The sequence below is a fragment of the Bos grunniens genome, chromosome 15, assembly GCF_055505025.1.
Source record: "Bos grunniens cultivar Pamir isolate PY7600 chromosome 15, Bosgru_T2T1.0, whole genome shotgun sequence".
Taxonomy (NCBI): Eukaryota; Metazoa; Chordata; class Mammalia; order Artiodactyla; family Bovidae; genus Bos; species Bos grunniens.
The window spans coordinates 24294493-24316611 of record NC_141179.1 but is presented as its reverse complement, the minus strand read 5'-3'; the positions used below and the strand labels follow the sequence as shown (position 1 = coordinate 24316611).

At 48.1% G+C, this 22119-nt stretch overlaps 1 protein-coding gene across 23 annotated transcripts in view; it reads right to left on the bottom strand.

The window, feature by feature from the left end:
- Positions 1 to 22119, bottom strand: part of NCAM1 (neural cell adhesion molecule 1) — a 363617-nt gene that overhangs the window by 11310 nt on the left and 330188 nt on the right. For 8 of the 23 annotated variants that reach the window (XM_086339236.1, XM_086339238.1, XM_086339245.1 and 5 more), the window contains 2 exons: positions 11521 to 11645; positions 7578 to 7758 (listed from right to left, as the gene is read on the bottom strand). In XM_086339236.1, the coding sequence (XP_086195362.1) occupies positions 7578 to 7758; positions 11521 to 11645 (306 nt within the window). Of the gene's footprint in view, positions 1 to 2664; positions 4994 to 7577; positions 7759 to 11520; positions 11646 to 22119 lie in introns of those variants that run through there. The other 15 variants (XM_086339237.1, XM_086339244.1, XM_086339239.1 and 12 more) reach the window with 3 other exon arrangements.

Genomic DNA, 22119 nt, shown 5'->3' with positions numbered 1-22119 from the left:
TGGAAACTAAGGGGGTGGCAGGCAAACTTCAGCTCAGATGAAAAAAAAACAAATTAGCAAATAAGAGCTCTTCAGACGTGGTGTGCGCTGCCTCGGAAGATGAGCTCCTCGCTGCCAGAGGCATTAAGCAAAGGCTGGAAAATCCCCTGGTCAGGATGCTATAATGCTCTGGCTGAGGTTCCCGCATCGGGCAGGGCCTGGGATAGAGGATGTTATGAAGCCCTCTTTAACTCGAAGAGCCAGTCATTGCATGTTAGATGTCCTACAGTCCCCAGCAAAGGACGCTGCTCCTGCTAAGTCGCTTCAGTTGTGTCCGACTCTTTGGGACCCCATGGACCGTAGCCCGCCAGGTTCCTCTGTCCAGGGGGATTCTTCAGCAAGAATACTGGAGTGGGTTGCCAAGACCTCCTCCAGGGGATCTTCCCCACTCAGGGATCAAACCTGCATCTCTTATGTTTCCTGCATCGGCAGGTGGGTTCTTTATCACTAGAGCCACGTGGGAAGGCCCCCAGCACAGGATATAGGTTCTCTAATGTCTATCTTCTCCACAGTGTGTACCAATCGGGACTTTTCCCTGTAAGACCGAAACACTTAGTAGGTCCCATCTTTATTCACAGATGCTTGTGATTTTTATCTCTAGTTGAAAAATAAATACCTTTTAGCATAATGTTTCTCCACTTGCAGCAGAATTCCTGGGGTACTTTGTGAAGAATTCAGATTTGGGGGTTCCCCCATTCTAGGAAATTAGAATCTCTGGGGTGAGCCTCAGGCTCAGGATTTGATCAAGCATCCCAGTGATTCTTATGCAACTAAGAGTTTGCTGCTGCTGCTAAGTCGCTTCAGTCGTGTCCGACTCTGTGCGACCCCATAGATGGCAGCCCACCAGGCTCCGCCATCCTTGGGATTCTCCAGGCAAGAACACTGGAGTGGGTTGCCATTTCCTTCTCCAATGCATGAAAGTGAAAAGTGAAAGTGAAGTCGCTCAGTCGTGTCCGACTCTTAGCGACCCCATGGACTGCAGCCCACCAGGCTCCTCCGTCCATGGGATTTTCCAGGCAAGAGTACTGGAGTGGGGTGCCATTGCCTTCTCCTTAAGAGTTTGAGGACCACTGTTTTCTAGGTCTTTCTCATCCTTGCATTACAATGAGTAACAGTTGTTCCTATGACTCACCGCTCAAGGATGAGCTGTGTAATCTTACCTGGTAACCTTAACATTACTGATGTATTTGAAGGATGGAAAGAGAGCAAAGACTTATCCCCAAGGGATCACTCACTTTACCAATAAGAATCTAGACTTACAGAGGAAGTGAGGTGCCCCTCAAGCTAAAGAAAGGGTATGTGGTACTTTTACAAAAAAAACGTAAGTAAAGGACACTTTTTTGTTGTTTTAGTCACTAAGTTGTGTCCGACTCTTTTCAACCCCATGGACTACAGCCTGCCAGGCTCCTCTGTCCATGGGATTTCCCAGACAAGGATATTGGAGTGAGCGGCCTTGCCTTACTCCAGGGGATTTTCCCACCCCAGGGATGGACCCCGAGTCTCTTACGTTCTCCTGCACTGGCAGGTGGAATATTTACTACTGTGCAACCTGGCAAGCAAGCAAAAGACAGACTGGGGTGGAAATGAACGAGTATCCAAGTCAAGCCAACATTCATTACCTCTCGGTGGCCTTTACAGAATTGTTCAGTTCGGGAAACCAGAAGGACAAAGGTTATCGCCTACATATTGCTTAACATTTTACAAAAGGAAAAAGAAAACAACTTCTGAGGTCTCTGTGTGACCTTCCCTTGACCTCTCTGCATACAAAGAGTGCCTCTTGGGAGCAATTTCTCCACAACCTCTGGGCTCTGAGCTGCCCTGAACCTTGAGGCTATGATCTGGAGCTGCTCAGCGTCTGTGGTTCCTGGCTTGGGGGGTGTCGGTACGGAACAGGGACCTGGCTTGCCCAAGATTGAGACATCCAAGTGCCTACGCTCTTAAATGCCGCAAAATGAGAAGGCAGTCTCCGCCCTGGCAGATGACCCGGGGCCGCAGTCACTGCACCCCAGGATGGCAGTGCAGAAAGACGTGCCCATCTCCCTCCTCTGACTCTTGGGACCATTACGCTGAGGTTCCGGTTCACTCCTGAACCCCTTACTTTTCTGCTTGTTCCTTCCCGGAGTCTGCTGAACAGATGGCTAGGTCTCGGGGCTTTCAGGAGGCACCCAACTAAGTGTGATTATAAACAGAGTAGGGTCTGCAAATGAGCACCTTCTCTCCGATTCTGTCACCAGGTCACTCTGTGCAGCCTTTGATATGAAGTTGTAAAGGGAGCCGTGAAATCGGGAGAACATGCAATAGAGTTGTGTATCTGATGGCCCAGAGCGTGCCTCTGACCCCAACGTGACCTTCTCGGCTCTGCAAGGACACTTCCCCTCCCCATCTCCTGGGGGAAAGTCCAAGGAGGCACGACCCCACACAACAGCTCTGACTTAGGAGAGCTAAGAGAACCAAGCAGGAAAAAGTGGCTCCAGCGGCTAGACCTCCACTCAGTGGGCTGCAAGTCTGGGGTGCCACTTAAAGGGTCCTCTGGGGATCAAAGTAATCCGTGGCGCCCTGTGAATGGAGGCAAAGGACTTTGGCAGGATACACCATTATCAAATAAAATCCAAACACGCCGGTGAGTTCACATGAACTGTTATTTCCTTTAATAATGCAAAGGTGTAAACCTCATCAAGGCCTTGCTGATTATCTGCACAACAATGTTAGCATTCTTATTAGTAGAAAAACGTGATCCAAACCTGCTGTATAAATACTCCAAAAATGAGCGAGAAGCCCTGTGGCGTGTGGAGCGTGGGCAGCGCTGAGCCAGGGCAGGGGTGGCTGAGCGGGGTGGCGAGCGCGCCCTCCTGCAGAGGGAGCCGTCTCAGGGGCTGGGGGCCGCAGCCACCATGAGAGGGGGGTGTGCCCAAATGCTGCCCACCCCCCGAAGGGCATTCCTTACAAACCAGGGGCCTGTCTGAATGGGCCCAACTCAGGGACCCCAGAGTTGCTTCAGTTGGGGTCTGCCTGGCCCAGAATGAGCCGAGGGGACAGGTTCATGGACGTCAGGCTTTCCCACACTTTGGGCCTGATTCCTGCAGTCCCTTCAGAAACACTGGCTCGGGCCCTCGCCTACGGGACTGGGATGGGCCCTCCTGGGCGAATATGTGACTTCTGCCCAAGATGATACCAAGAGCGGGAGCCAGCGATGGGTCACTGTGCGAGGACCATCTCATCCTCCTTTGCCCTCGGGATGGCACTGGGATTCTATGCTGAGCCTGGAGGCACGTGTGCCTCTTTGCAATCCTCTCCTTGTGTCTAAGAGCCGTGTCTGCTCCTGCTGCCCCGGTGGGGCTGGAGGTGGAGGACCCCGGGGGGAGAGGTTTGTGGCGGGGCTGCAGGCCGACAGGGCTGGGGCGAGAGGCATTGCCTGGCCTCGCTGATGGGCAGCGTGGGGCCTCTGGTGTCTGCACGTGACCCTCTAAACTGCCAGTGCCGAGGACACGGGCCTGTTTGTGCCCAGCGACTTGGGCAGCGTCGCCCCGAAGATTATAGGATCACAGTTGGTTTCCCAAAGGGAAAGGCTAGTCTTCGAACGTTAAAAAACAACAACAGAACTAAAAAATAAAGGAACCAAACAGAACAAAAATCAAACTTCTGTGGAGATGCTCAGAGATGAGATACGTGGAATGGTATGTGACCACAAGGAGGACCCCTGAGCACAGACACTGATGCTACTGAACAGGAATCTCCACAGGAACTGTAACAAACACACCCCACTTCCTCTCGTGGGCATGTGGGGGATGGGGTGTACCCCGACAACAGAGGAGCAGCTGGCTTCCATCAAAATTTGAAACACGTCACTGAGGCCACTGACAGATGGGGTGGTGGTGGGGGGTGGGCTTAGGGACACTCTGGAAATGGGGCAGGCTGGCTGAGTTCTGATTCATTGACGCTCAGGGCTGGCCCCACCTTCGGCTCTGCTGAGCGTGTGTGGGGAGGGCGTGCGACTCAGGCCAGGCTCACAGCAGATGCTTCCGACCTGGGGGACTGCCGCTTAGGCGATAGGGTGGGTCACAGTTGGACCACATCCGCCGAGACACGAGGTCCGTGGCTGATCTTTTGCCAGGCAGCAGGAGTTACCCCGAATGGGAGACACGACCCTCCAGAGCCCACAGGTGCTGGGCTAAACAGCGTCAGGTGCTGGTTATACTACCAGGACCAAAGTGCCTCCCAGAACGTGGGGTCAGCCCAGAAATACCTGACTAAATCGGAGTTCTTCCGCTGTCTGGGCAACACGGCGACTGAACTGTGCCCATGTGGCCAGCAAAATGCTCTGGTGGATTGCAGTGGGCTTACCATGGGCACTGAATGCAAGCAAAGCCAGCTACTTACTGCAGGGCAGAGGAGGTGCACGGGGTTAGAGGGGGGACGCAGGGTGGTTTTATCTGATGCAAGCTTTAGAGGGTACCTAGAAACCTTCCTCTGCTACATCATCTTCAGGTAAGAACCAAAAATGCGACCAGTAGCAGCCGTGTAAAGACGTGTCTGTAAGTTTTTACAGACAAGGTTTTTACGTGTAGAAACCTAGCATCGTGGTTTTTATATATACAGGGTCTAAAGAAAAGAGCTCCCAACATTTTTATACTCTACGAAAAAAAGGGGCAAACTTCGTATGAAGTGGCACAAGTGTATCTGTGGGTGGGAATAATATGTCTGGAGGTCCAGCTTGTCTCCAACTGCCAAACCTTCCTCTTCCACAGAGAGCTTGTTGGCGTGGCCGTGGCAGTCCTGACAGATTCTTCCAAAGTGGGGGCGGGGGGCACTGATCATTCTCATAGGAACTGAGCTTTTAAGCACATTTAAATTTTTGTGTGTGTGTGTTCAAGTTCCTAACAGAGCAAGAGAAGAGTCACTGCAGAGAAAAGCAATGAGACAAAGGTGTAGGATGCGGAGGAGCCTCCCAAGGTCGCTGCCGGTGCCAAGCAATGGGTCCCCAGAGAGAATGTGGTTGTTTAAAAACAAATGTGGCAGTGGGGATGTCCCAGTGACGTCCAAGGCGGTATATGCGACGACAGACACAGGAAGGGGAGGGGGCAGGAGGAAAGAGGAGGAAGAGACAGAAACAGAGGAAAAAAAAATAGATAAAAAGAAAAAAAAATTAGGTCAAATACAGAGAACGCAAGAATCCAAGGTTAATTCAACTTTGTAAATTAAGCTGACAAAGGTTAGAGAACTGAGTTCAGTGCGGTATTATCACCATAAGGCCAGTTCCGCAGCTCAGCAAGGCCACAAGCAGCACAGCAGGGTGACTTCAGGGGTTAGGGGTCAGCGAGCAAATGAAATTCAAGTGAGAGAACAGAAGCCTCCACGGTCAAGTACAGGAGTCTGATTAGGAAAGTGTTACCTTTGATAAGGGAGGTCTCTAAGGTACGGTCAGGAGCCTTCAGGTCTCCAGAGCTTTTGACACGTGGGGACAGAGATGTATCTGATCACTGGTCTATGCGCAACAAACTGAGCACAGGCTGACTTCTCAGCAAAACATCGGCCTCTTCTTCCTGCAGCACAAGCCCACCCCACGCCTGGCGGTCTTAAAGGGGATCTAGTTCTGCGCCTCTCACCTCCAGTGCCCGCTGACCACAGAACTCCACCATCAACATACATCTCGTAATTCAGAGGCTTTATCCGCAGGTCCCAGAGAAGTCTTAACCAGGCAAGCTCTTGCTAAGACCTGTGCAGTAGAGCCTGGAGCCCTGGTGGGCGAGGTGAGCAGCCCCTCCTCCCCGTTAACTGGGCACCTGGGAGATTAGCCAGAAGGGCTCTGACCACTCCATGGGCAGGACTCCCCAGAATTTCTGTATCGAAACACAGTGGCCTCAACTTCTCCAACCCCAGGAGCTGATGCCGCTCGCAGTACCCCACCTGCGGACCCAGCATGTTGGAATCACCACCTATGGAGTCTTACCCGAGAAAACAGATGCCAGCAGGCTGTTTCACTGCAAAGAAATCACTCGGGCTTCTCACTCCCCCAGCTCCTAGATGCCCCATAAGAGCCGAGCGGATCTGGACACGCCCACCAGACTGTCGATATCAGGAAAAAACTGACCCAAGAATGCAGAGACAGAAAGGGCAGAGGACACACAGGCACCTCCGTTCGGACAGCCTGCGAATCAGTGAGCAGATCATCGCTTGCAGTCACGCCCAGATGCCACGGACGGCATCATCACTGACCACGTGGCCAGTGCCTGCAGAGACACGCCCGCCCTAGCCTGTGCTGAGGGTCTCCCTGCCAACACGGAGGGGAGGACCATGGATGCATCTCATCTATGGCCGCCAACTCCCTGGGGGCCTGCACACGTCTCTCCGACACACACACACACACACACACACACTCATGTACGACCAACCATCCGGGAATCACATGCTGATCTCATTTCGCAGCTGCTCGACTAACCCACTGCCACACACACAGCCCTGTGTCACTACTGTGACATGTCCCTTCTGGCCTCTCTCCCACTGGGATGAGTGATCATGACCACTGAGCTGAGAACTAGGGGGCAAGCACTCTGGACAGGACAGACATGATGGTGGCCAAATGAAGGCCACCAGGAGGTTGGGGCATCTTCCTATCAAACTTGGATGCTGCAGAGAGTTTTTGGGGATCCCTCTCCTAAGCTTCAGTTGTATGTTCTATGCTCACCTCTCCTGCTTGTGGTCAGTATGTGACTGGTCAGGAAAGCAGAGAGGGACGATAAAGATCTCTTTCCGCTCCATGGGATTTGGTCAATGAGGAGTCTGGCCATCAGCAGCAAGGTAGCTGGGCCAGAAAGCAGAACTCTCACTTTATTCCCGCACTTGAGTTGGTCCCTAGAGATGGATCTGCATCTCCCGGAAGGGATGGCATCTCCCGGAAGGGATGGCATCTCCCATCCTGGTCTCTAGCAGGCTGGACTGCCTTTCACAGATGGGGGTTTCCAGCATCTACGTTCGCCACTTGATCTGTTTCAAGTGGCTCCATTTAATCTTTGTTTCAATTGTGAGGCCTTTGGCAGAGAGGTTTTTTATTTAACTGGGCACCATCTGTTCCTTCTCTTAGGCTCCCCACAGAGAAGAGAATCTGGACCACGGTGGTGCAGGTAAGCAAGCATCAGACAGAAAGCGCTTAAAAACAGGTTCGTGGTCCTTTATGAAATGGTAGATAGCAGATAAGGTCTCAGAAAAGGATTCTTCCTCAATGAGCATCCAAAGCTTGGCTGGAGCTGGGGCCTTTCCCACCTGAGGGGTTCCCACGGACTGGCTTACCATCAGTCCTCCAGGGCTGATGGACGACACAGGACCTTCACCCAGGATGCTTGCCCAAGCCTTCCTGGGGGTCCAGTCCAGCTCAGCCTACTGCACAGCTCGGTACAAAGCAAAACTAAGCTCTGCATGGGCAACCAATCATGAGAATGGCTGTAAGCAAGCGAGTTGTCAGGGGCTATTCAGGCACATTAGGAGGTGCGGTGCTTGTGCATTAATTCAAAGCAGGAAACTCACAGAAAGCAGAGGTGTCATACCTGGGATGGCTGTGGGCTGGGCCGAGGTCCTGAACACAAAGTGCGCCGCCTTGGACTTGCCCTGCTGGTTCTCGGCCACCACATAGACCTCGTACTCGGCATTCCAGTCCAGGGACTTGAGCATGACGTGGTCACTGCCAGACGGGAGCCTGATCTCTGGTTTCCACTCGGAGGAGAGCTTCTGGGAGAAACCGGCAAGAAAGAGACGAGACACCAGAAAGCTTTAGGTGAAACAGCTGGTAAGACCAGCCAACAGGAGGAATGTAAGGGAGTCACTAAATATTGGGGCAAAACGAAAATAAAAAGCAGAGATAGGGCACAGTTTTTGTTACCAGCTTGAAAAACCTGAAAGTAAATGATCCCGCAGGTCAGAGGTCAACCTTGGGGGCTTGCAAATAAAAACAGTGGCGGATTCCCAGTGTGGCATGGGGCCAACCCTTCAATGCCCTGTCCATTACCTTGAGGGCGTGCAGGGACCCAGGCTACACTCTGGGATGCTGGGCACATATCCTAAGGATGCACGTGTTGCTGTCACTCAGTGGTGTCTGACTCTTTGCGACCCTACGGACTGGAGCCTCCCAGGCCCCTCTGTCCATGGGATTCTCCAGGCAAGAATACTGGAGTGGGTTGCCATGCCCTCCTCCAGGGGATCTTCCTGACCAGGGATCGAACCCGAGGTTCTCAGGCCTCCTCCACTGGCAGGTGGGAAGCCCCATCCTAACGGTGACCTAGAGGATGATCCGACAACTGTGATTCTTGTCCTGTTTTAGAATGTGGGTCACCCTCAGGTGTGTGCTCACCTCTCTGACATGGGAACACGGCACAGATTCCACTTTTATTAAAAGCATTAAAAGCTATCAGTTACGGAGCACCTGCTGCATGCCAGGGCCTGGACTGAAGGCTTTCTGCACATTTTCTCACTGCATCCCCACAACAAACCTGCGAGGGCTTTGGCCAGGCCCTCACTAAAGCCGACGATGGGGAAGGGGCAGAGAGAACAGGTGGCTTCCCAAAGCCACAGAGGCAATCGAGTGTGGGCAAGTGCCTCTGGGCCCAAGTGGGGATGTATCTTCTCACAGGAGGGAGCGCAACACACACACGCTGCAGGGAACAGGGTCTCTCTATTCCACGCAGTGTGACCTGGTCTCTGAGGCTGCAGCCGGAGGTGTGGCTGGAGGTGCTGCTGTCAGGACCAAGGCAGGGCCTGCAGTGGCCAGCAGAGCACTCCAGGACATAATTTCAGGCACAAAGCTGGAGTTAGAGGGGCCCCCCTTTTCTCGAACATTCTTTCCAGTCCTATCCTGCACATCTGCCGGTGAATTTGTTCTGGGTGGGAGGGCTTGACACATGTCTACTGGATGATGGGCTGCTCCTGAGAAGAGCAGAACATGCTAGCAGTGTCCTCTGGAAGGTGAGCTAGTCTATGGCTGAGGCTGGAGGAAGTTACATTACAGGAAAGCCAGCCATCTTCCAGGCAAAATGCTTTGTACCAGCCAGAGAGATGCCTTTAGGGTCGTGATAGCACACATGTCGTGGCCATGATAGTGTGGGGAAATGCTGGAAGAGGGGCTCACAACCTCTGAGTCTAACAGAAAGCCAGACTACCTACACAGGGCTCTAAGTTAGTTCCTGCAAGAGTGAGCATGTGTCCCATTTTAATGTAAAACAAAGAAATTCAGCTCTTTGTCTTTTGTCTTCTTTCTCTGAAAGGCTTCTTTCCTTGGCAAACATCATTGCAAAAGAGACAACCAGAATATAAAGCAAATATTATGTTACATAATAAATATTAATAATGTATAATAATCAAAATATTTAGCAACAGTTGGGATTTTGAAGTGAAAGAGAGAGGATGGTTAAGGTTGTCAAAGCCTAACATATCCCAGTGTTTTGCCTCAGCTATCTCTTTAAAGCAGACCTGCCCGGCACTGCCAGAATGACCCTCCTGGAACACTGACATCTGATGGGGCCTCATATGGAGGTATTTCCTGACCCAGCCTGCGTGGTAGCAGTGGTTATTACAGTTACCAAGTATAGCGTTTTCCCAGTGTCAGGCAAGTCTCAGGTTCTTTGCTTGTACTCAAGCTTTACAACAACTTGATAAGCTATCCCTCTTTTACCAACGGAGAAATGGAGGTGATGGACTGTTGGGTGACCTACTTGGGGCACAGGCTGCTAAGTGGTAAGGCTGGAATTGGATTCCACGTCTGTCTGGGCCACATCAGCCCAACAAACGCCAGAGACATCTGCCCACCACTCTGTCCACTTCCAGTGGCTTCCATGGGCCACCTGCTTGGTCCTTGTATCCTGTTCCACATCGAGGAAGTCACAGGGACCTCTCAGCCAGTGATGCCTCTGGGCCGGGCCTTACAGAAGTCAACTGAGGTTCCTCCCCCATGTCAGGCTCCAGACCGGCTTCGCAACGAAGTAGGAGGGGGCTGAGTGACTGACAGGTGGCCCAGCAGCTGGGATGTGTTCCCAGGGTGGGGTGGGGGGCTCTGTGCTGTACTGACTCTCTGCAAACCTAACCAGGTTAGGGCTTTGATCAGTAGGAGCTGGTCAAAAGGCAGAGACAGAGTTAAGTCAAACTTTTTGGAAAAAGCCTTTCTTGGGTGCTATTTGAAGAAAGAAAACTCCACTCAGGTTATTTTCTACTGTCAAGAAATCCTAGCAAGAGGCTATTTGCAACGCTCAGATGCTGTCTCTAAATCTCCCAGCAATCGGTTATGGTTGGCGATGGCTAAGTATCATTCTAAGACCAAAAAAAGGGGGATGATTTTCAGTTTAGGCGCTGGGGATGAAAGGTGCAATGTCAGAAATCTCTGATGGGCATTGGGAAACCAGGAAGACAAAAGGCTAGGGCCAAGCTCACGGGTAGCGGCACGACCACAGGTCGGGTGGGCTACACTAGTGTGGAGGGAAGGTGAGGGAAGGAGATGGTTTAGGAGCTGAGGCGGCCCAGGCCAGGAGGCTTAGACCCCCATCTCTTCAGTCAGACAGACCTGGATTCAAACCCTGGCTGCCTGACTGCGTGAGTCATGTGGTCACTAATTGCATAAACCTCATTCACTTCCTTTGTAAAGTGAGGATAACTGTTGAGACCAACTTCATAGGGTTCTTGGGGGGAGAAAATGCATGTGATCACGGGCCCGCATGCCTGGCCCATAACACACTTTATCCAAGTGTGATCCAAGGTATTGGTATGTTATTTGCAAAAAAGTACTGAATGATGGGAAAATAACTTTGTAGAAAAACCTAGGAAGCAGAAAAATCAGTCATGGGTGGGTTTATCGTTACCAAAATCACTGTAGAGGTTTTATAACGGTCTCAGTGTGCTTGTCCATTCTATGTATCGCACGTGTGTGCATGCATGCTCAGTCATGGCCCACTCTTTGCAACCCCAATGCACTGTGGTCTGCCACGCTCCTTTGTCCCTGGAATTTTCCAGGCAGGAATACTGGAGCAGGTTGCCATTTTCTACTCCAGGAGATGTTCCCAACCCGAGGCTTGAACCACCCTTGTTTCCTGTGCATCCCCTGCATTGCGGGCTGATTGCTGCTGAGCCACCAGGGAGGCCCCATATATAGCACGGGGAACCATATTCAACACCATATGACAAGCCATATGGAAAAGAATATAAAAAAGGAATGTATATATGTATAACTGAATCACTCTGCTGTACAGAGGTAATTAACACAACATTGTAAATCAACTATACATCATTAAAAAAATAGAGAACTGAAAAAAAAAAATAAAGTGGTCTCAGTGTGGATATGACCTAAAGGCTGTAAGTCAGTCTTGGGACTTAAAACCCTAACCTGGGCCCACGAGCCACCTGCCAGGCACATGGGGTGCCCTGCCCCCTTGCTCTAAAGACACTGTTGGTCCCACAGGGCGGGTGTTAGGGTTGTGGGGTTGCAAGAAACCCGGGAAGGAGGCTACTCACCGCTCGGTATTTGACCAGGTAGTGTCGGATGGGGGAGCCGCCGTCGTCTTGCTTGATCAGCTTCACCTTAATAGAGTTTCCATCCTCTCCCATCTGCCCTTCGAGCTTAGGTGCGCTGGGTTCCCCTGAAACAGCCAGGGAATTCACATGACATTTTCATCCACACAATGAAAATCCAATCCATCAAAATGAGATGCGGTGATGGAGTGGGGCTGGACTCTTGATTTCTCAGCAATTCAAATGGTTAAAAAGCAAAACATGTAAAACTTTGAATTCCAATTAGATGCCTCAGTCTTAACCCAAACTGAGAACGCCTTTCGAAAATGTTCTGGGAAACTACCCTCCCTCCTAGTATAGTCCTTTCACCATTTTAAAGAGGGATTTTTTTTTTTTTGGCCTGTCTCTTCCTGGTGCTTGCATTTTCTGTTAGCTGCTCTTACAACTGCAGATTTAACTTTCATAAACCTGGTACATTTTGAGGAATAGCCTGAAATATGGGAAAATGTAGGCATTTAAGGAGAAAATTTACACCCATAAAATAATGTTTCAAAGCAGCCTATTTTCTCCCTGGGATATGTGATCTATTCCAGGGGTCTAATTCCTAACAGGAGTGGAATGATGCTGCATTCTTGTGACCAGCTTTTGCATGAATTAAATTTTATGACTTAGAGTCATTAAAAAAAATAACAGGTTTCCAGTTGTGATTAAGTAAAGCATGATTTGCCATAGGCAAGTTTCCTGTAAGTATTCTGCATTTATGGCTCAACTGCCTTGGTGATAATCCTTGGTGCCTTGTATTAATGGAACATTCATTAAAGTCTTTTTGTGAGAAAAGAGAGGGAAAAAATGTCTTCAGCATTTCTCAACAGAGAAAAAGTCGATGTTTCTCTATTTTTTGCAGTAACACTGTGAATCCAGGTTGACAAGAAAGATGAGCTTGTATGTGACCAATTCTGAGGGCTGGGATGGTTCTCCTGTAAGATGCTAATTTATTTTAAGAGAAACTATTTCATTAGTGTATGTTGAAAGCCATGAGATGACAGAACATCTGTTATAAAAAGTTAAAATGAAGATTTAAAACACTTGGGACCCTGGCATTTCTGGTGGAAACCATCTCTTGTATCTATTTCATGACCTCAGACAGAAGATTTGCAGAGCCTATAAAACAGTTACCTTCTGGGTGGGTGGTCCTGGCTTGTTCTCTGGAAGACAGAATCTCAGACATGGGACAGAAGAGCTGGGAGAGGCTTGTCACCAGGCTTTGGACCTCATCACCCACAAGTATGTTGCTTGGTAAGGCCAGCCCACCCCACCCAACTCGCTTAGTTATGCTGAGAACCTCGCGATGGCCGAGGGGGCTGCTTTTCCCTTTGAGACCAGGAGGAACCAGAGACAAAACTGACGAGAGCCCTGCTACTTGGTCTGGGCGGGCCCCTGGCACACCCCCTGGAAGCTCGATTAACAGGATTGCAAGGTGCACCTGTACTGGCCATGGGGCTACAAAAAGCGGCAACAGGGAGGCTGTGTAATCCTAATGTCTGTGGGATAAAGTATTTACGAAAAGTTGTGCTTGTGACTTGCTTCCTTTAATCAGTGACTAAGGAAAAAGAAAAACAAAAAGATAAATGGGCTTCAGATAGACTTGTCCTGTTTTTACACCACTGTCTAGCCACCAGCACCAATTATTCAGTGGAAAATACTTAGAAATTCTGTTTAGATAATGTCTAAGTGTGCGTGCTTTTCTAATTCTTTTGGATCATTATACATCTTAGACAATAATTAATTATGCCTTATGCCCCATCAGACATATCCAGTGCTAAAAAGAAAACTCCAAGTGAAATATATTTTAGAGTAGGGAAGGAAGCCTGTGTAGATTCACCAATGCTGAACATTGAAGTAGGAGATGCGGAAGAAATTACAGATTCTACTCTCTCACTGAATTGGGGTGACCACCGCATCCTGGTTAGCCTGTGACTTTGCAGGTGCTAGCACTGCAAATCCTTTACCCTGGATAAACCCTTAGTCCCAGGTGAAATGGGATGTTGGTGACCCTGGACTGAATGAAGACTCCCATTAATCGTAATAATTTTCTGGATTCAGAATTGCAACACTGACTCTGTGGTTAATGATCTCTTTGCCTGAAGAAGGAGAGGAGGAGGTGGCATCAGTGGCCCTTCCAACACACCCACCAGGCAAGGACCTGTCCCTCCTCCGAGACCTCCCAGGAAGGGGAATAGAGATTACTCCATTGGGGCTGCTCTGCTGCCCTGAATATCCCTTTAGAACTGAATGCTACGGAGGCCACAGTAGAGCCCAGGGGGTTTAGTGCCTTGGCCAGGTCACCGCCTCAGTCTCCAGGTTTGCAAAACACCAGATGCTCCCAAGGGCTCCTTCTTATTCTGACATCACTGTGACAGTCGCCATGCTAGGTCGAGCTCTCAAGAGCACCCTGGCTGTGTTCATGATGCCGTAAAACATAGGACACCAAATCTGGGATGTTCAGTCAATTTTAGGGAAATGCGCCCCCAAGATTAACAATTCCATATCTCTTTGCCACAAAATTGCCCATTTTTCTACAAATTAAAAAAAAGTCATTTCAAAAATTCCTGTCTTTGAAAAAACAGACCCTAAGAGTCTTTCAAAGATATGTGAACAAAAATCTCGCCAAGGGAACCTTGTGAAAACCAAAAGCCCCAATGACCTGCTCTTACGTTTGGATTTGTTTCAGAAAAAAATATAGACGGGATCACAGAGAAATCACTCAAAACTATACCATGGAACACAATTCTAACATCTACCGAAGTTAGAACACTATAATTTGCTATCATTTTATTCGAGTGACTACCATGGAACCCTGATATGTATTGCTTTCTCATAGAATTCAGGGCATTTTATATCATATCATGTATTTATTTTTTACTTTTTGGCTATACTGCACGGCCTGTGGGATCTCAGCTCCCTGACCAGGGATCTAATGTGGTTAGATCTAACCCTGGAGTGGAAGCATGGGAGTCATAACCACTGGACCGACAGGGATGTTCCTATATCATTTAGAGTGCTTTAAAGATGATTTATTCACCAAATGCACATCCAGTATCTATTAGGTACCATGTAGTCCATTAGGCGTTCGAGTTTCAATGGTGATTAAAACAAGATTTTGTTTGCTAAATGAAAAAACGTACTCAATTCTTATTCAGTTCTTTGAATGGTGGGGCCCTTGTATAGAAATCTAATTTTTCCTATGATGGTGTTTCTAAAGGAAGATCCTATTGGACTAATATCATAGAGATTATGATCAACTTTATGGCCATGCAACTTGCTGTCAGTACACACAGATGTGGAAAGAGTGATATTTGTTTAATCAGTTGCCTTATTCATCTTCAAATGTTCACTGGGAGCCAATATTTTTAAAGATTAGAAATGCGTGAAAGAAATGATTTCCTAAGCTCTCTGCAAAGAGAATGTTCCAGCCCTGCCTGATGAGGGACGCCAAAGAAATGGACCTGCATTCAGGAGGCTGGCTGCTTTACTGAACACATTAAGAGAGGAAATTATTTAGAGGGTCCCAACATGCACTCTGTTCCGAGATGGCTGCTCTGATTGAAATCATTATGGGTAATTTCAGAAAAACCAATATTGTAATTATTTGTAAACGTTGGTTTGCAATTCAGCAGCAATCGGCAGGTGGCTCCGAGAAAACCCCTGGGGTTAATTATACCCTCTGAGTTTAGCTTTAACCATGAGTCAAATTTTTTCCCCCAAATATTTTATGTAAAGACTAAAACAGCAGGATTCGTAAAAATAAACCTTGTCGATAACAAACATAAAATATCAGGCAGTTCTGGTATTTTCTAGAAGAATGCAAATCATGTATGCAAGGAAAAAAAAAAAAAGAATGTACCAGAGAGACCACATACAGTCAAAAATATTACTGGCAGGTCCTATAAATTCCCCTTAGAAACCATAATTGAGATGTGTATTTCTGGCCATGCAGATTGTAGGTTCTTCTTTATAATTACGGTGCTACTGGGCCCTAAAATCAGAGTCAGCTTCATGTCTTTCCCCGAGTCAGCAGAAGCCCTGGGATCAGCAAACTACTGCTGGATATCTGAATCCCACAACAAAAATTCTAGCAAGCCCACAGCCTCTGAACAGCAACTGTGAATTTTGGAAGGAAAACAATATCTACTGCTCACTCAAAGAGCTCAAGAACCTAGAGTTGTATGTTCTGAATGGAACGTTAATTGGCTGACAGGCCTCCCTGAGACAGGCTGGACCTGGGTTCTCTCTTCACTGCCTCTGCTTTCTCTTTCATCAGGACCCCACAGGGGCTTCTGAGAAAACCCAATGATGGGCATAGGGCCTGCATTAGAATCTTTTACTATCAAATAAGATTGCCTGGCATTAAAAATACTGTTTGCTCTGTTTATCCTAATGCCTCTTCCCCCTTACCGATTATTTCTTATAAGTGATTTCAAACTGTTGGTTTTAAGAAGTCCAAAATGTATGATGCAGCTGATCTGATGTGACACCTATTTGATTTTTCCAACTCAGGAATATTCAAAATTACACCAAGAGGTCACAAGTTTGAATGGGCCTTAGGGGGATCAGCAAATTACCAAAGGGAATCAGGATTAATTATTAGACCACTAATTCTCCTTCCTCAGACCAACCTCTTAGCCCTAATGTTAAACAGATCAATGTGATCTATGCCACACACACTCCTGGAGCCTCAGAACCTCCCTGATGGTGCTTTGGCAGCAGCCTGGCCATTCTATTCAGAGGTGGTTATCTTATACCCAAGAGCGGCCGGCAGCGCTTGGGCTGGCATCGATTTGTCTCAAGCACCGCTCCCCCAAATCAGGCCTTCGGAGGAAAGCATTCTTTTTCTCCTGAACACTTCTCTCCTAATTGTCAAGGACTCGCTGCGCCAGTGTGATCTGACCCTTTGGCATCCTTGTCCCTGGCTCTGAGGAGTGCTGGGGTACAGAATGAGTGGTCATGGGCGTGGCCAGCTCCCTCGTTTCTACAGAGAAAAGATGCTTGGCTCTCTGTGGCCACGCTCATGGAGGCACCCAGTCCACAAAGCTTTCCAGTGCGGGTTTTCTCGGGAATTGTGAATGAGTGCTGGGGGGAGGGTGGGGAGGCTTGGTACTACTGAGGACAAGTTAAACAGCGGTAAATGAACTCTGACAGACCGAACCACAGAAATACCAAATCCCTTCTCGTGGGTGTCATGAAAACACCAACAGATTAATTGATCAATTATCTTTGTTTCATCATCCTAAAAAGAAAATATGACCACGAAGGTATGGCTTGTGGTTATGGGGCTGATCCAGGCTGAGGAAGTTAAAGACAGAAATAACTGCCATCACCACCAATTAACTCGGCTCCTGCCTCCGAGGCCACAAAGCGGGGCGGGGGTTGTGAACATCTCCAACAGTAGTTCATGGACGTTAGGTGAGTTATGAAGAAGCATGAGGCTCCTGGGAGGTTCAACCCTCCTCCTGGTAAACCCCAGGGAAATGGGCACTTTCCATGGCCCCCAGTCTCTGCCCACGGGATTCGGGCTGATATACGTCACTGCCTTGGTCCCTTCAAGCTAGCTTTCTACCCTGGTAACCACCAGTGCAGGGAATCCTTGGGAATAAAGGCAATTAGAACAGAACCCCTGGTGAAAAGTCTATGTCGACCTGCCAGAGACCGTGGCAATCCAGACACACAGCTGTAAAAAATAAAGGAGGGGGTGGAAGGGATGGTTAGTGATGTTTTCAATCTAAGAAGGAAGAGTGGGTGTTAAAAAAGAGTTTAGTTCATCAGAATCAGCATTTCCTAGTACGAGTCAGTGTCAGTAGCTAAAGAAAAAAAAGATCATTATAAATGGGTGGGGTGGGATCCATGCTCAAACATGCTGCACGCGGAAGGGAGGGCGGGGAGGGTGCAGGGGGCGTCTCATCACACACATGCTGGTGCGGAGGGGAGTCCCATTTACACAGAGTCCTTGGTAGCTGATGGATCACCAGAGAAAGCAGGCCCTGCAGTTATGTGATGCTGTGATATTAGAAATAAACTTTGACACCAGGGGGCTCAAATTTTTGCTTCCAGCAAACCCATGCCTGTGCCCTGGGCCATGTGTCTGCGCTTCCCTGTCATAGACCCTGCCTGCAGAGCTCTGTGGGCTCAGGGTCCAAGTGCCCCAGGGCTGGTGCTCAATGCCTGTGTTCATCTCTCCTCTTCTGGACAGAAACTGTAGGTGCACAGAACATCCAGCATACGTTAAACACATCCTAGGCAATTTGGGGGGGTGGTGGTGGAGGGTAGTGGACACTGAGTTTAATCATTTGTGGGTGTACAACCTACCCATTGCTCACTTAAATAATTTTCATTAGGCCTAACTCACCTGAAAGCCTTACTTAAGCCTAGAGGAACCACCCCTAAGTTTTATTTCTCTCCCCTGTAAATTTTATTTGCTCCAGCCTCTCCATTCCCTTCCATTCTATTACTAAGGGCCATTTCCCACCGTGTCTTGCTCGTCTGAGTAACAGTCCTCTGCCTGCCCTCCTTGCAAAAGGCAGAAGAGGCGTGATTTGATGAGGGGGGTGATCACACTTCGGAATTCCACAGTCTCCCAGTGTTTTAGTACTGGCCACATTTCCTACTGACAGCCAAGATCACAGTTAAGGTGTGTTTCTAGGGCAGCTGCAAGAAATACCTTCAAACATTTCTAGCCTCGCTTAAAATGTCTGCAAGAGATAGCTCCTCAGAGGTGTGAATTAGCTTCTACCTTGTGCTTCATTCTGAATCACAGCATTGCACAGAAATGACTAACCTTGGGTTTAAAGAAGAAACTAAGGTTTCAGCCCAGGTATCTGCTCATACTTCAGCTTCCAGGGGGAAGGTTCAGCATCTGAGCAGTCATCTCAAGTTCGAAAAGTGCCTGTCTCCCTTGAAACCACATTTTTGGAGTGGGACTTGGAGTTTAGACAATTGTAGGCTCCCAGTGTTTTTTCTTCTGCCTTAAGATGCACAGATCAAGGTAATTTTTAAAGCTAGGTCCAAGCTCTAAGCATAACAGAGGTTCCCTGACTTGGGGACCACGGCTGGTGCCATGCATACGTGCTCAGTTGTGTCTGACTTTTTGAGACCCTGTGGAATGTAGACCACTGGGCTCCTCTGTCCATGGGATTTCTCAGACAAGAATACTGGAGCGGATTGCCATTTCTTCCTCCAGGGGATCTTCCCGACCCAGGGATCGAACTGCAGTCTCCTGCGTTGGCAGGCAGACTCTTTCCCAGAACCACCTGGGAAGCTTCGGGGACATCCCTCCTTTATTTCATATGATGTAAATGCTGAACATCCTCTTGTTTGGAAATGAGGACCCTCCCATCCAAGATCCTGTCCAGGAGTCTGACTGTAAATGGGACTGACTTGGGGCTCTGTGGCCATGCCCAGAGAGCTGAAGCCCTCACAGGGGTCAATGTGAAGGGTAACGGGTGCCACATACAGGGTTCACACACGTGGGGCACACGGGACACAGGGCAGACCAGGGACAGAGCACATGCGAGACGAGCGGCTGATGGTTCTGTTCGTGCGGATGTCGCCCAATCAGCTCTCCCAGAAGCGAGGTCGCCGGGGACCCCTCGCATGCACGGGCACCCTGGGGGTTACTGGTGTTAGTTTCGCTTTCGTGCTCATTGCAGCCTCTATGTGTCTCAGGTTGTGATGTGAAGTTCAAATTTCCAGTTAGGAGGGGATGGCACGCATGTGACTCCCAGGGCAGGTTTGAATGGGTGTTTGATTTTACTCGGGGGGGAGCTGTGACCAGAGGCTGCATTTTCCTGTCGTGGTTATAGTAAGCAAGAAATGCTTTCACAGGACTGTGACAGTCACAATATTAACGGATTATTTTGTCACTCCTTTGAGCTTTATTAGGCTCTAAGTTTATTTCCTTTGCTGCAAGGGTCAATGGTGTGCCTTTGGATTACATGGCGATCATCAGTCATGGTAATTGTTAAGTGACTTTTGCTTTGATTTTTCTTTCCTCCTGCCTGGGGCGGGTGGCAGGTCACTTGCAAAGTGATACCTTGGCCATTACAGCCAAACTGCTCTAATTCCAAATTCTTAAATCTCTCATTTCAGAAAGTCCTCAATCTGCATGAATTTTACGAAACACTCTCACTGGTTTCAAGCAAATACAACCTTTGTGATGGACACATTTCTCTCTGTAGGTGTTCAATGTTATGTTTTCATGGAAATGTGACATTTTATAACAACTGTGCTTTGGAGAACTACTGGATAAAGTGAGATAACCATGCTATAAAGCTCACTTACAACACTGCTTTCTGGGAAATAAAGTTTATGAACTATCTGATAAAAATTCAAGGGTGCAAATTCGGCTGTGGTTAAAGTGATTTTACTGTAGCCAGATTTCTTGAAGCAAAACATTAAATTGAAGGCGTCTTGGTATCAAATTGTCATCTAAAGGCTCCAAAGGCTGATGAATTTTGGACGTGCATTGAGAAAAAGAGGAAATCTCTCAAATGAGTTCGCTTAGGAAATCCGAGACAGGAAGAAATGAGTGGGCCCTATGTGCCAGGCTGTGGTCCCAGATTTATTTCATGATTCAGAACAAAGAGTTTTACCTTCTGTTCACCAGCGTGGACGACATCATCAGCACCATGCAAGCCACATGACAAAGTCACATGATACGCACGCACATGATTGGTTGAAAGGAAAGTGGAGGAGATCACATGGAAAATACAAAAAAATCAAAAACTGATGTAAACAATGGGCAGGGAGAGAAATCAACAACAAAATCACAGACTAAATAAAAGGAGAAATTAAATTAAATTAGCAGCATATATAAGAAACACTGGGAGAGCAGTAAAACTGCCCAGTAATAGAAGACTAATAAATCATAAAGAGCATTTGGTTAACAACACCGATAAGCATTAGATACAGCTGCAACACTGCATATTAATACCACATCAAGGAGCAGGGACACTTGTTTTGAAATGGGGAGTTGTCTCTGTCAGGACCCGGATGCCAGAGTCAGTCCAGGAGACTGCTGAAGGAGAAGAAAAAGGCAAGTTATTCTTCACAGATTCCAGACATGTCTCGGCATCCTTGGGAAGCAAGGGCAATGAAACAGAGCATGGTCATGAAGGAAGAGTCCCATGATTGGGTGCCCTGGAAGAATAAAATATCATATTACACTGAGAAAAGTCACTTCATGTTTCCTTTGGAGCGATGAGGAGGGGGGTGTGGACCGAGTGAGGTCTGCTGGGTGCAGGCAGAGAAGATGGCCAGGAGTCTCATCTTCCTTCTCTATTCGTCTACTCAGGTTATCCAAGGGCCGCCACGACACACCCCGATCAAGACACATCTAAGAGGGGGGGCCACTATTTTGTTCCCTACATCTGTGAGTCTGCTTCTTTTTTGCCATAGTCACTAGTTTGCTGTATTTTTTAGATTCTCCATACACGTGACATCATACGTTATTTGTCCTTCTCTGTCTGATTTATTTCACTTAGCATAAGGGTTACCAGTGAGGAACAAGTACCAACTATTTGGTTTAAAACAAGCTACAAGGATATATTGTACAACACAGGGAATAGAGCCAATATTTTATGATAACTACAAATGGTGTATAACCTTTAAAATTGTGAATCATTATATTGTACACCTGTAACTTATAATATTGTACAGCAACTATACATCAATAAGAAATAAAATAAAAAAGTAAAGAACCATGAAGCAGTCTAATATTCTAGAAAAATAATAAAAAAAAAGAGGCCAGTGAGGAAAGGGAATAGGTTTCCTTCTGGGGGTTGAGGTCAGAGCTCTGTCACAGCAGAAACTGAATCGCTGGCCCAACGAGCTAAGAGTTGGACATTAGACACATGCTTGGGCATTTGTGGATACAGTTATCTCTTTAGACTTGCAGTGAACGGATAAGACATGAACATGATTTCTACAATGAAAAGTAGTTTTCTTCTTTGGATATGTCTACATTCCCTTTTGACCTGTGTCCTATTTATATCTGATTTTTTACTCTACGACTGTTTCTTCTTAAGGCCTTTTGGCTTCCCCACCTTAACTTGCACAGGCCAAGGGGCATTTTGGCTGTCACCAGTAGAAGCTAACTAACAAAGAAGGTAGACAGAGAGGCAAGGTGAAGATTCGTTTCTGCCCAAAGCACACCACTGTTTAAAAGTGATTCGAGAGAAATGCTTCAATCAAGCGAGGACCCTGGTCACTGTGGGCTGGTAGTGTTCGCTTCTCACTGTCTGACGCTGCACAGGATCTGGCATGTTCCAACCACAGGTGTCTGCAGGGACTATACACAACTGAGCAGTTTCTCCTTTTTATATTTGAAAGTGAAAGTGTTAGTCACTCAGTTATGTCCAACTCTTTGCGACCCCATGGACTATAGCCTGCCAGGCTCCTCTGTCCATGGAATTCTCCAGACAACAACAGTGGAGTGGGTAGCCATTCCCTTCTCCAGGGAATCTTCCTGACCCAGGGATCAAGCCCAGGTTTCCTGCATTGCAGGCAGTTTCTTTGCCGTCTGAGCCAGCAGAGTACCTTCATTCACTC